This window comes from Macrosteles quadrilineatus, unplaced genomic scaffold, assembly GCF_028750875.1.
Source record: "Macrosteles quadrilineatus isolate MER2022 unplaced genomic scaffold, UCM_ALF_1.0 Scaffold_2__2_contigs__length_208266976, whole genome shotgun sequence".
NCBI classification, from domain to species: Eukaryota; Metazoa; Arthropoda; class Insecta; order Hemiptera; family Cicadellidae; genus Macrosteles; species Macrosteles quadrilineatus.
The window spans coordinates 194472628-194485873 of NW_026542595.1; the positions used below are offsets into that span (position 1 = coordinate 194472628).

General features: G+C 34.7%; 1 protein-coding gene across 1 annotated transcript; it reads right to left on the minus strand.

Moving 5' to 3' along the window:
* Positions 1–778: 778 nt before the first annotated feature.
* LOC128986765 (akirin-like) lies at positions 779–12334 on the minus strand. The gene is made up of 4 exons (XM_054407280.1): positions 11934–12334; positions 7958–8148; positions 4871–5033; positions 779–2400 (listed from the first exon to the last, which is right to left on the minus strand). Exons 1-4 carry the CDS (start codon positions 12103–12105, stop codon positions 2390–2392), a joined length of 537 nt encoding a protein of 178 aa, XP_054263255.1. The 5' UTR covers positions 12106–12334; the 3' UTR covers positions 779–2389.
* Positions 12335–13246: the final 912 nt, after the last annotated feature.

Sequence of the window (13246 nt, forward strand, 5' to 3'; positions counted from 1 at the left end):
GTAATCCCAACACACTCGTCACACACTCGGTTGAATGGAACAACCACACTCGTCCGGTAAACACTTATTTTCAGGACTAGTAACGTAATATACTATTATTCTGTTACACCCTTTTGGCGCATAATTAAGAAAAATGAATAGTTTTCCCTCAAAATTAACGTCAAGACCTTTAAAATAAGACCCCTCCCATCCTTCTACGGCCATCCAGTCACTCCAAAAATTTGACTTACGGAATTATATATATTGATATTGGTATACATTTGGAAAGGTAAAACGATAATGTTACACTACTTGAACCAGCTGTTCCTGATCATTGGGCTTTAAATTAATGATCCTGACTATTAATGATACTGATTGATGAACTAGCTGGTTTTAGTCAGCAACAAAGCTATACAGATTGTCTCACTCCATTCTACACTCATTAGTCATAATATTTGGGTTAAAATATGCACCTTTTGGGCATCCCCATCTCAAATAATTGATCATTAATAATAATTTAGCTAAAACTCTAAGAAATAATTTGAATATTATTAAATCAGCAAAAATGTTGTGTCAGATTAACTACAAATTACAAAACCTGGCGTATGTTGTGCAATTCTCTACATAAACCATACAAAAAATTAAAGTGCATCAAGCAGCAGTCTTAAAATACCAAAAAGGCTGGCCAGTGATGTATGTGGTCTCCCTTTCAAGCCACAAACAGTCAACTTTTGTACGTACACTTTTGTAGTTTTGTACACTACACTAACTAGGTCCAGGTTTGGATAAATAAAAAAGGTTATACAGTTGCAATGACTTTATTTCCAACCCAAATAATTATCAATACACAAAATCAGCTACTGAATTTAATTCAAAGATAAATCAACTGAATGTAAAGCTACATAATATACAAACACCTGATAACATCCATTTGTACATCAGCTACACACGAAACATACAAAGGATTAATTCTACAAGGCAATAACTGTTCTGTTGTACAAAATAGTGTTTAGAATTGAGCTTATTCGAGTAGGTTACTGCACGTCACACTGTTTACAATATAAAATCAGTGTACCAAAAATCAAGAATAGCGAGTGCCAAAGCATCAAAAGCTTAGTTATTTGTTACATTTTATGATATAAATAAGTTACGATCTAGGCATAGTAAGTCTAAGTATATTGTTTCTTTCTACCTTCATAGTGACAGAGTCATTCTTTCAGAGTGAGATCGAGAGAGTGGTGGCTAGAGGCGAAAAAGCTTAAGACTAATACCAAATGTTATATCTTAAAACTAACTTTATAAATCTACCACTACAATTATACATAACTTAAAACTAGCATTGAAATAATAAAAGTTATACAATTAAATAAAATGAAACAATATTATATTGAGTTACTAAAGCTAAGAAAGGGAACCTGTTTGACAGGGTGAGAAGATTAAAGATTAGCAGAAGGCAATAAATAGTATACACATTTTTAAGTATGTTTGTTCCTGCTATCATAGTGTGAAATATCACTTTAGTGTAACTGAAATAAAAAGGAGACGGGTGAAAGCCATAAATTTAGTGTAGTTTTTACTTTGATGCTTAGAAATCTGCTATTCCTTCTACAATAAAAAATAAAATGTCCAACTCTAACCAAAAGAGTAGGCTGCATAAAAAATTGCTAAGGAGAAATTAAAGTTAAGACACTATTTGAAGTTGTCAGTCTCAAACAATCTTAAGATTTAGAAAGGAAGTACAGAGAAGCAATAGCAACCCATGAAAAATCTAAATTAACAAAAATACAATACACTCAATACAATACCTACAGTATAAATCTAAAAATATAAAAAATTATACAATTATATTTTTTTCATTTATTATTAGTTAGAATAATGGTTACGGTAGTACAATAATTTAATCACTGACATCAGTTATGAAAGTTTGAGTAGAAAATTATCAGCCTTGGTACATATGTATTGGTTATTATTTTTACTATAAATAGAACAACCGATTGAAACGAAACAAAGGTTATTTATTTAGGCCTTAACATGAAACACTATTCTACAATTGTTTATTTAGGCTATTAATAATTTAATAGATACTTTTAGTGTTGACTTAGGAAATAAAACATCACAAGTCGAAAAATAAATTTATTTACCCAATACTAAACAGTTCTTCAAACTTTAAAAGATTTCAAATAGTCCTGCTATAACCGTTCTAATCGGTTTTTCTGTAGGCGCAACACATCAAAACTTGAATTCAACAAATAAAACTTTTCCGAGAATAACAAAGATGCATAGTAAAATAATCCACCAAAATAAACTAAAATTTACGCAATATTTACAATAGCCACTACTCTCTGATGACAAATGATTGAAACGATGGTGAAAGAATGATCAGGCACTGCTTCGCCCCTCTTGGTCTGGCTTAGGACAGATCTGAAACAGACAAATAATCAGTGTTTCAAGTAGATTTGTCGATAAAAATATCTATTAATTACTGACATATGAAACAAAGATTCTGAACACCAATTCCTAAATGATAGCATCAGAATCAAAGTTGAGTTGATTTACGACCATTGGCAATCTCTATGACAAGACACACTTGGAAGCGATGACACACTAGTTGTCCATTAAAAATATTAAAACTAGGAACTAGTAATTTTGACAGACAATTTAAAATAGGTGCTTCAGTCAACGCACTGGTACTTCTAACATATTTCATTTATTTTGGTTTTCATTAACACGTTTGCTGCTGACGACTCCGACGGAAGACATACCATACTGGCACAGCGTGCGTACGACTCTGGCCGGAGTCACGGTGCAGTGGTATACAAGTTGGTACCAACGCATTTATCGGGGATCAACCAAACTATGTCAGCACAGCATGTTGTGCTGGTCATACACTTTAATTTGGTGTAGGTTGGTAGTCAAATTTCTTGTAAAATCCCGTCTGGCAACGCTTTTTGTCCAGTTTTCGGGGATTTTCTATCTTCGAGTTTTTCAGTAAACTACGTCCACTCTCTGGGTTAACACAGCACCATCACCGCCGCTGTCAAGATCCGTCGCTGATTCACTGGCACGCTAATCTGCGTCGCATTTCCAACTGTCCCGAAAAAGGGATTCTCTCAGCCAACATGTTTAACATTTTTGTGAATAAAGGAAATAACAAGTCTGTTAAAAGAAGAAATTACCACTCGCATGATAGGCATTCTAAAGTTGTCTTCCTTGAAACTAGAAGGGGCACTGTTTTAAGGGCTGTTCGTGCGTATAGCTGCTAAAGTTTGTGTATACGCTACAATGAGGTGGTGCGTAAAATGGCATTATTTGTGTCATTTACAACTCTATAGCTGACTTGTGCTTTGTTGTGTCTCTATAAAATGTTTAAAATTGTTGAATCTTCTTCCTGACACAGGCAAAATAAATAACATCAGTGATGCATTTTTTGACTGCAAGAAACATCCGATGCAGAAATTAATCACTAGATGACTGAAGTATATTACCTTAACACAATGAGTGAAGGGTTTAAAATGCAGAAACGAATTGGGGATACAAAAAATTGCAATGGAATGTCCAATATAAAGAACACTTGGGCCTGACTTGATGGGGCTTTGGCTTTGAGATTGATGGGGGACGCTGAGTTCCATCATTCCATGAAATGTTGCTTGGATTCATGGGTGAATAAGAATAAGAATAGTTTATTGCCGTTAAACATGTACATCCAATGGGCAAAGTCACATTTAAAATATCTTAGCCTACTTAAATTTGAACACAGAATGGTAACATTGAATCGTTGAAAATCTTTTTTAAGAACTCGTTGACACTAAACATAGGGTTTTCCAATAACCAATACGACAAAACTTTCTCAAATTTACTATAACTAACTTATTTTGTGCAAAGAGGCAGTTTGTTAAACAAATTAAAAATAAAAACATTTAAAGACTTGAGGGTTTTACTTAACCTACAATGTTGCCTATACATGGTGACTAGATCTTGTGAAATGGTTGTTGATTTGGTGTTTGACAAAGTGACGCTATATTCTTCTTAACATAACATAAGCATACAAAAATATATACATTTATCACAGTTAAAATCTTGGCTTGTTTGAACAAGGGCCTACCCTACAGTGCTCATCATGGTCTACATTAAATAAAATCCTCACAGCCTTTTTCTGAATCACTCATACTTTACTTATTTTTTAACTATTGCAAAGCCCGAGTACAAAATAGCACAGAGCAAAATACTATGAAAAAAAGCAATATAACAAGATTTTAAGTAATGACCAGGTAGGCCAAACCTAAGGCGACGCAACATGTGGAAAGCTTTGAACAAACCTTAGTAACATGAGTATCCCAAACTAACTTAGGATGAAGATGGACACCTAAAAGTTTAACGCTACTGTCATCATCTGCCTCTTTCGGTGCTGTTACGTCTAGATTCTGTGTCTTATTTCTGTCGTTTCTGCGTGTTAAGGAGAAATTTTTTAGCTGCATATGAGATACCCATGTTTTGTCTGTCTCTAGACTGCCTTGACGTAAACTCCCTCCGGTCGCGTCGATAGGGCTAGTCATACGTGTTGTGTGTTTGAAATGTGTTCCATGTTTTGTAAATAAATATTTATGAGCTTTGACGACCTTCAGAAGAAGCGACAATGTCCTTGGGAAAACCTGAAGAAGGCTCCATTGTGAGCCGAAACTAGTTGTTACACAACAACTAGGATTAACAACATTACAGATATTTTTACCACTTTAATTGTATATTAATAATCTGGAGACTGCTTGTTTGAAAAATGAAAAAACAATAAGAAGTTATTAGTATCTTCCTTTTATGCTCTGTGTAATACAAATATAGTAACTGCTTATGCTCAGTGCAATATAAATAAATAAATAAATATGCAATAAATACTTACAGCTTGGTGCTGCCGCCATGTCAAAACGTCTATGGAGTTGATCATTAGAAAACTTGACGAATGATTCGTATTGCTCAGAAAGTTTCAAGTTCAGGATGCGATCATATTCTTCACGGAGCTGAGTCTCTCGCTCAGTCATCATTCTTTCACAAATAATTCCCACCTAGGAAAAAAAAACACAACTCAAGGTACAATTTAAGGTAGATTAATTTCCTTGGTTTATTTATTTAAGTGTATTGTTGTTTCAAATAACGTACATTGCCAACTGATACCATTCAATTTGGTGAATCAGAATACAGAATGATGTGCATTTTTTTTTATAAGGTTTGAAAATGTTTCATATTTTATTGATTTAACTTTAAGTATTTTAGGAAAAGCATAGGCCTACATTGATATTTTCTCAACAGCGCTCATCAAAGTGAAAATAACAAATTTGCTTGCAAATTTACAAATGTCTCATGATTTTTAAGTGCAAGCCGTTAATATTATTTTTGCGGAATCCTTCAACTCCTTTTACCAATTTTGGTTAGAACACGAAATAGATAATGGCTTATTCTCTAAATGCGAAATTTGCTATTAGAAGTAAAATTGAAAACCCTATCTAGCTATTAATTTAATTATATAATTATAATAATTTAATTATAATTATGAGCATCTGAAGGCAGTTTTTGATAGTAACTTACAGTAATGTTGAGAAGGATGGCCAAATGGGCTTTTTGCAATTTTGTGAAAAATCTCTAGAAACTTTACCCAATATCTGCAGGCCTGATGATCTTGAAGATCTCCTTGAGAAACTGCATGTCCCTTAGTAAACTTACTGAAGGAGTGGGCTTAAGCTTTTACTGACTCTGGTTATTACAGTCAAGGAGTAGGTGTCTCATCATGTTTTTGCATAAAATGGGTCCTAAAGTAACTATGTCCGGTGATACCCCCCCCCCCCCCCAATTGCCTAAATCACTCTGTTAAGGATGAGTGCTGGGTATTCTCAAGGATTACCCCTATACAACTTACAGTTTAGGCCTACATCAAATTACAGCAATTAATTCAATTTGGTGTTTCCTCTTGCCATCTCAGATTTCAATAATTTGAATTTGTATATGGAATATGGACATGGCATTGATCATTGGTCTTTTGATAAATGCTCCCGGCTTGTGAAACAGCTGGTCTTTTTTTTTTTTTTTTATCTACGCCAGTGGCATTTTTCTAATGAAGTCAAACACTTTTTTTAAGGGGAAGCGGTCCAAACCCATCAAAGTTTAGTGGATGTGCCGGGGATTGAACCCGTCCCTCCCGCACCGAAGTCCGAGACGCTAACCACTAGGCTAGCAACACAACCTCAAGTCTTAGGTCTTAGTCAGTAACAAAGCTACACAAGGCATCTCAGTTAATTCTACACTCATATCGGGTTAAAATACGCACCTAGGTGGCATCCTCATCTCAACCGGTAATAATAATCAATACTTAGCATAGTATTGGAGGATAGGGAAAATTTCAAATTCCAATTTGAATAGGCCTACACCTAGTTAAACTATTAAATTATTACCATCAACTGACTACTAAGTAGATAATGGAACAGTACAAGGACTAAACACACCGTACCGGTACCTGACAAGTTTTTTTCATCAAAAAAGTTGCATTCTGGAATAAGTTAATATAAAATTTAAATCAAAACTTCTATTACAAGATCCAAGCAAATATTTTGGTATGATCTCTGTAAGCTAGTGTTTAAGCTAGTACGCCTACTTTCCAAATATCTGAGATATCACCGTTTTTTTTTTTTTTTTTTTTTAGAATGTATGTATGGTACCAATTTTTACCAAATTCCACAAGAGTCCTTGGAGCCTAGATGCTCTAACTTATAAAACGATTAAAAACTGCAAAGAAAATCTCTTATCCCACAGTTCACTAGATAGTTTAAATTACTATCACTACTAGGCTTATGTCTACTATCACTATAACTGGTCTTTTAACAAATACTTTGAGATGGTAAATCACTCTTCAGCAGCTGTTTGAAATTCACAAAACTAACATTGCTCTTATGGCAGGCAAATCGAAGATGGCCAATGGCCATTAGCTTCCATGGACTCCCTTGGAAAATAATTCAAAGCAACATCGAAAATTTCTAATCCCACAATGTCCTAGATATTGAAATTACTTAGGCGATCCAGAAAGTAAAGAACGTTTCGTTATGACACCGTTAGGCGCGCGCCGATCTCGTACATTTTGGTATGTGCGTACTCGGCAACTCAGTCGGCATCCAGCCGTGACAATTGGAGCATTCTAGCGCTGCCCGTTTTTTCACAATTTCAACTTAAGATGAGCGCTGCAATAAAAAATCCCGCCAGTTAAGGGGTGCGGTCAGTGATACGGTTTTTGTTGGAAAACACTTAAAACAACCGAAACTTTTCCTCAATTTTCACGGACTTTGTTGTTTAAAATTGTCACGCAACAAAGCGAAAGACCCGTTATCGGAAATTGGCGGTTTTTGCGAACCTTTTCATCAACTTTAGTGACCAGTTCCATCAGTCATAATGCTCGGCGTCCGCCCTTCGCTTCGTCATGACTCATGAGCGTCAGATCGGCCATTTTTAATCTGAATGCACCATTTTCTCAGAACTTTCAATCATTACGTTTTTTTCCTTGAACTTCATACCCTTGGCGATAAATGTCTATCGATTTTAAGTTTAATGCCAACACAAACCGTATCACTGACCGCACCCCTTAACTGGCGGGATTTTTTATTGCAGCGCTCATCTTAAATTGAAATTGTGAAAAAACGGGCAGCGCTATAATGCTCAAATTGTCACGGCTGGATGCCGACTGAGTTGCCGAGTACGCACATACCAAAATGTACGAGATCGGTGCGCGCCTAGCGGCGTCATAACGAAACGTTCTTGACTTTCTGGATAACCCACGTATAACCACTATGGTGTAGGCCTATAAAAATAATATTTTTTGAGTGAAGAATAACTCTTAAGCAGCTGTTTGAAACCATCCTAGACTGGCCACTAGCATCCAAGGCCTAACTCTGAAATGAGTCACATATAATATAAGCTACTGTGTTGGTTTTGACATGGCTTTACTGACCTGTCTGAATGTGAAGAGTGGTTTGTCGCGGTGACTCTGGTGGTAAGTCGCAGCAAAGCTACTGCCCGAAGGTGAGCCCGGGGAGTCAGATGAGGACTCACGATCCAGATGGCTCTCGTTGGGATTGAAGTGCAACTGCTTTCGCCGATGAAGGCGGCGCATTTCCTCACGAATCGCCGCAGCCATCATTTCTAGAATAATTTCAAGTATAAGTATATATCTCAAATGTCATAGGGCTCAAAGAAAGTAGGGTAATTTTTTTTCTACTCAATGTCTTATAAAACACCCACAAGTGGGATATCATTTGATCTTCCTGTTGCTGGTTGATGTCAAGCTAATAGGCTACAAGCAATGATACTTACAAAAAGTAATATTAGAGTACTTTTGAACGAGGCTTGTGTAGCTTAAAACGCTCTAAAAACAATTTCTGTGTCAATTTGGCTGATTAAACGAGAAAAAAGCAATGACAGGTGTCGTTTTACCATTTGTTGGTTACACTACAGTTTGCAAAAAGTTGCTTTGAACAGAATCCAATTTTTTATTCATTATTTCTCGTGTTGACATAAACTTTCAGTGAATTGATAATTTTCCACTTTAATGCTACAGTAGGCTACTTAATTTAAATATTAATATGAATAAACCAAACTATGAACATCTGGTTTTACATTTGTTTGTAATTGTTTTAGCGAATTTCCCATATAGGCTAGGGAATAGGCTATTATACCGTAGGTCTCATGGTAAGACCTGGACCCGGGACCGATTTACTTTTTCGTTTTGAAGTCCCCAGAGACCAAAAACACCAGTCCATTCAATTCATATATTATAGCCTATCAATATTTTTATATGCGTCCGTTAGCACGATAACTCGAGCAAAAATGATCTGATTTTTATGAAATTTGGTATAAACATGTAAACCTACATTTATTCAAACAACATTTATAGAACGGGAGTTTATAAACTCCTCATTCATCCAGCAACTGGATAAAACATTTTACAATATTTATGTAGAAATATGTGCATGATTTAGAAAGTCATTAAAGCTGGAAAACTGCCACTTGAACAAAGATGTTTTCAAAGTCAAAGTAAACTTTATTTGTATGAATACAGTAGCAGCATCAGAATAGAGTCACATAGCCTATAACTAAAAATCACATACTTTCATGCTATATAGCTAAAATACAATATATTTAAAACTATATACAAAACCCAGGCAACCAGTAGTGGCGCCCTTACTTAAGGAAACTCTGAACAAGAATAGAGAGCTTTATTAACAAGATATTCTTTCAGCAAGTTTTTAAATTTATTGTAATTTTGCTAATTTCTAATTAAATTTGGCACCTGAGTAAAAAATTTGGTGCCCATATATTTAGTTTTGTTTTTATAAAAATGCAGAAACTTGAAACATAGCTCACAAATGGATGACAATGCAATATTATGTCATTTAATTTTCATATTTCCCTTGGGCTACGCGCTACGCCCCATGGGCTTGTTTTTATTAGCTCGCTTTCCTACAAACTTTGATATCAATTTTAAACGAAGTTCCTGATGAGCTGGAGACTTGAAATTTAAAATATAGGCCTAGCTCACAAATGGATGACAATGCAATATTATATAGGCCTAATTTAATTTAAATATTTCCCTTGGGCTACGCCCCATGGACTTCCAAATTTTCCATGTTTACATTTTGAAAGAATGTAAATATATCAAATAATTTAAGTAAGCTGTAAATACTTAAATTTGACAGTTCGAAGAGCAGAGGTTAAGAGGTACAGGTTACGCTCCCAAGAGATTCTTTATACAAACAAACATTTCAAAATAAAGATAAACAATCTGATTGCAGATGTAAAGGTGTTTGTTAATAATGTCAATTGTTATTTATTTAGTATTCTATAAAGTAAACAATAAATTTAATAGATCGATATATTTATTGTTAGTAAGTAGTAGGCCCTACATTCAAACATAATTATATGAAAAGAAACTCAAATAAACCTTAGATTTCCCACATGCCTTTGTCTTAATCCGATATAGATGCTTGAAATAGATTTAACATCCACACACATTAACAACTAAAAAGTAGAAAATAATTTACAAATAACTTATGTGGAGAGTATAAATATTTGTAAGATTTAAAACAAAAAACGTGGGGTGTATGCAATTGATATTATGGTGTTAGCCTCCGAATCACTTTAGTTAATAAAAATGGTTTAAATACCTTTAACTGTCAGGTGATCCTCAAAGGATCACCTGACAGTTAAAGGTAGCCTATTTAAACCATTTTTATTAATTGATATTAATAATAAATTAGTTCAATAGGTGAAGGTCATTGTAAATTATCTAGGTATTGCATGCACCCCTTGTTTTTAGTTTGAAATCTTACAAGTATTTATACTCTCCACATATTTGTAAATTAATTTCTACTTTTTAGTGCGTTTACAAACGTTTTGTTTTAAAAAAGTTTTTTATTTATAAATTATTGTGAGATTCGCCCCTATATCAATTATCCACTCAAGAGTTAATTTATAAATTAAATTATTAGGTAACTTAATAAGTTAGCATTAGAAAAGTTATGGACATAAGTTATTGTAAATGGACTAAATTGGTCCATGTCCATTCTACAGGTGTGAGATGAGTGGTGAATGGGACCAATCTAGTCCTTTGGCCACAGCTAGTGATAAGGGGAGCTGAACCGCCTATAAGAGCCCATGTAAAATTTTCTAAGTTTAGGTACATTTTTCTCAGAAACTATTTAACCTACAGCTTTAGAAATTGTAGACAGTTTGAGTTAATATACAGGGTGTTTCAGAATTAGTGTCGGATATTTTAGGGTATTATTCCTGGGTAAGAAACATATCCAAATATCATATTTAAACAGTCCGGAAGTCTTTATTTACTCAAACAGCCGCCATTTTGTTTTTTTCCTTTAATATTTTTTTTTAAAGAGAATGGTAAAACATACGGAATTGAAACTTTGCACAAACATTTCTGACTACTAGGCAAAGCTACAAAAAAATTATGAACATTTTCCAAATACATAAAACAAAATGGCGGCCATTTAAAATTTTGTTTCTTAAATAACTCAAAAACCGTTGATTTTATGAAAATTTTACAAGGATAACTTTTTTTAGGTAATTTTATTACAAATCGATTGACACCTTAATTTTTACAATTGAACGTATATTAACTGAGATATGGCAGTTTTAGTGATACGTGACCACTGGAGGCTAGTTGTAGTGCATGCGGAGCCATGCATTGTTGTGGCAGACTTTAGCCCGCCGCATTTATTTGAGTGTTTGTGAGTCGCTGCAGCGACAAATAACACTCGGAGGGTTAAGGTTCAGCTCCCCTTAATGGTATAGATAGGCCTAGGCCTATGGTTTAAATTGGGCCAATGATGTGAAGTGGTGGGACTGAAAAGCACATGTTAGAGAGGAAGCTAAGTTAGCTAACTGCCATTATTTTAGTTCCATAATCAGCATAGCTTAGTCCTTACCTAGGCCTATTTCATTTAGGCCTAGATTCATTTTCAACGGTAGACACAATTTTTACAATAACTTCTAGGCTACGTTAGGTAAGTTAACTTCAATTTCTGTAGCCTATTACTTATACGCAGACAAGTTATCTTAACAAGCAAACAGTGGTAAGGATAATAGGCTAGTAATTAATTCTAACAAATATATTTGTAATTAAATGCAAACCGTAGGTAACTTATTAAGTAATCTTATTCAACCTTGTAAGCCTGGTCTAAGCTAGGCCTAGACCCACAAGTCAACCATGCAATAAAACAAATAAAAAGGTGAGTGTATATGCGATGCAACCAACTTTTTTCTTATTAGTTAGCAAATTCGTCAACATTTCAGAAAAGAGCGCACTTGTTAGCTTAAAATTGGCTAATTATAGATAATATATTCTCCTGGGGAAGGTCTACGCCTTCCATGTTGGACCTGAAACACAATGAGTTGAACTTAACTAGGCCTACCTGGAGTTAATTTTGGGCAAACGTTGGCAAAAGGCGATGGATCATAATCACTTCGTGTTGTAGGCGGAGAATTCGAAGGTGAAATGCACATAGGTATACATCTCTGTCGTTTGGAGGGTCTGCTATGAACCGGATCAAAATCTAATGAACGTTTCAGAGTAGCACAGGCCATTTTGTTTTTTTGACGTTATAAAGGAAGGCTAAAACACAAATCTTCTTTCACTGTAACAACCAAGGCTATTATTTCTGTTAACTTTAGAATCAATAAAGGAATATAAAATTGAATGTCTACGGAGTAAATGAGTATTGAAATTTGAAGAAACTAGGGATGATTCCAACAATTGACGAGGGCCGAGGAAATCAATATGGGTTTCGTCAACTGAAGGAAGTCTCACTTCACTTCTCCTCTCTGCCACCACTCCCCTCCACTTCCACTCCATCCATCTGGTCTGGGGACAGGACAGGACGGAAGGGCGAGGGGAGGGGCATACCCCAACCAACGGGCTTTCTTAGCTTTTATTACATTTTTTTCATGCTTAGTCACAATCACAGTCCTCAATAATGCCAAATTGTGCCAAAGCATTGACTATACGTATTGGTATTATATAGCTACTAATGGCCAAAGATAGCCAAAAGTTAAAACGATTACCTACAGCAGCGGAATCACGGCCACCAATTATACCCCCGCCGCAACAAACCTGCCAACTAAGCGAATTTCCAATTGTCTGAATTCATTTTTAATTAAATCTATTAAAAAAAAACATTAGGTTTAATGAGTACCTAGGTTAGCTGCTACAAGGAAACTAATAAAGTGTATTTTTTAGTAAAATTTTAATACCTTAGTATAAAATAAACAAATTTGCCAAGTTTTATCAAAATATATCCTTAAACAAGCAAACTACAACATTTTACCATATTCTCCATACAAAAAACATGGGAATTCTAAATTTACAGTTTTTATTTTATTTTATCCATTACCAATAACAGTACCAAAACACTTTTATTTGTTTTTATAAGCTCCTTAAAAAGGTTCATTTTAAACAAATATACCGTACTTACATAACGCAACACAATCAGGTAACTTTTTGTTTGCAATTTGGATGACGGACGTTGGCAATGGCATATGACGGGAATAGCCCACCTATGTATTTTCCTTCCACCATGTCATTTTTCAGTTATTAGAAAAACACATGGCAGATAAATAGATACGATGAAGTAATTGCTTTGCTCTTCTTTTTCTTCTTCTTTGTCTTAATCTGTTCTGTTTCTGTTGTTGTTTATGTGTCAATTAAAGTATCACATATGATACAAAA

Excerpts from the sequence above, each read along its gene's own strand:
- LOC128986765 (XM_054407280.1), bottom strand. The coding sequence starts at position 12,105 with ATGGCCTGTGCTACTCTGAAACGTTCATTAGATTTTGATCCGGTTCAT. Across the intron at positions 8,149-11,933 it reads TTGCCCAAAATTAACTCCAG|AAATGATGGCTGCGGCGATT; the intron begins GTAGGCCTAGTT and ends AAATTATTCTAG. Across the intron at positions 5,034-7,957 it reads CACTCTTCACATTCAGACAG|GTGGGAATTATTTGTGAAAG; the intron begins GTCAGTAAAGCC and ends TTTTTTTCCTAG.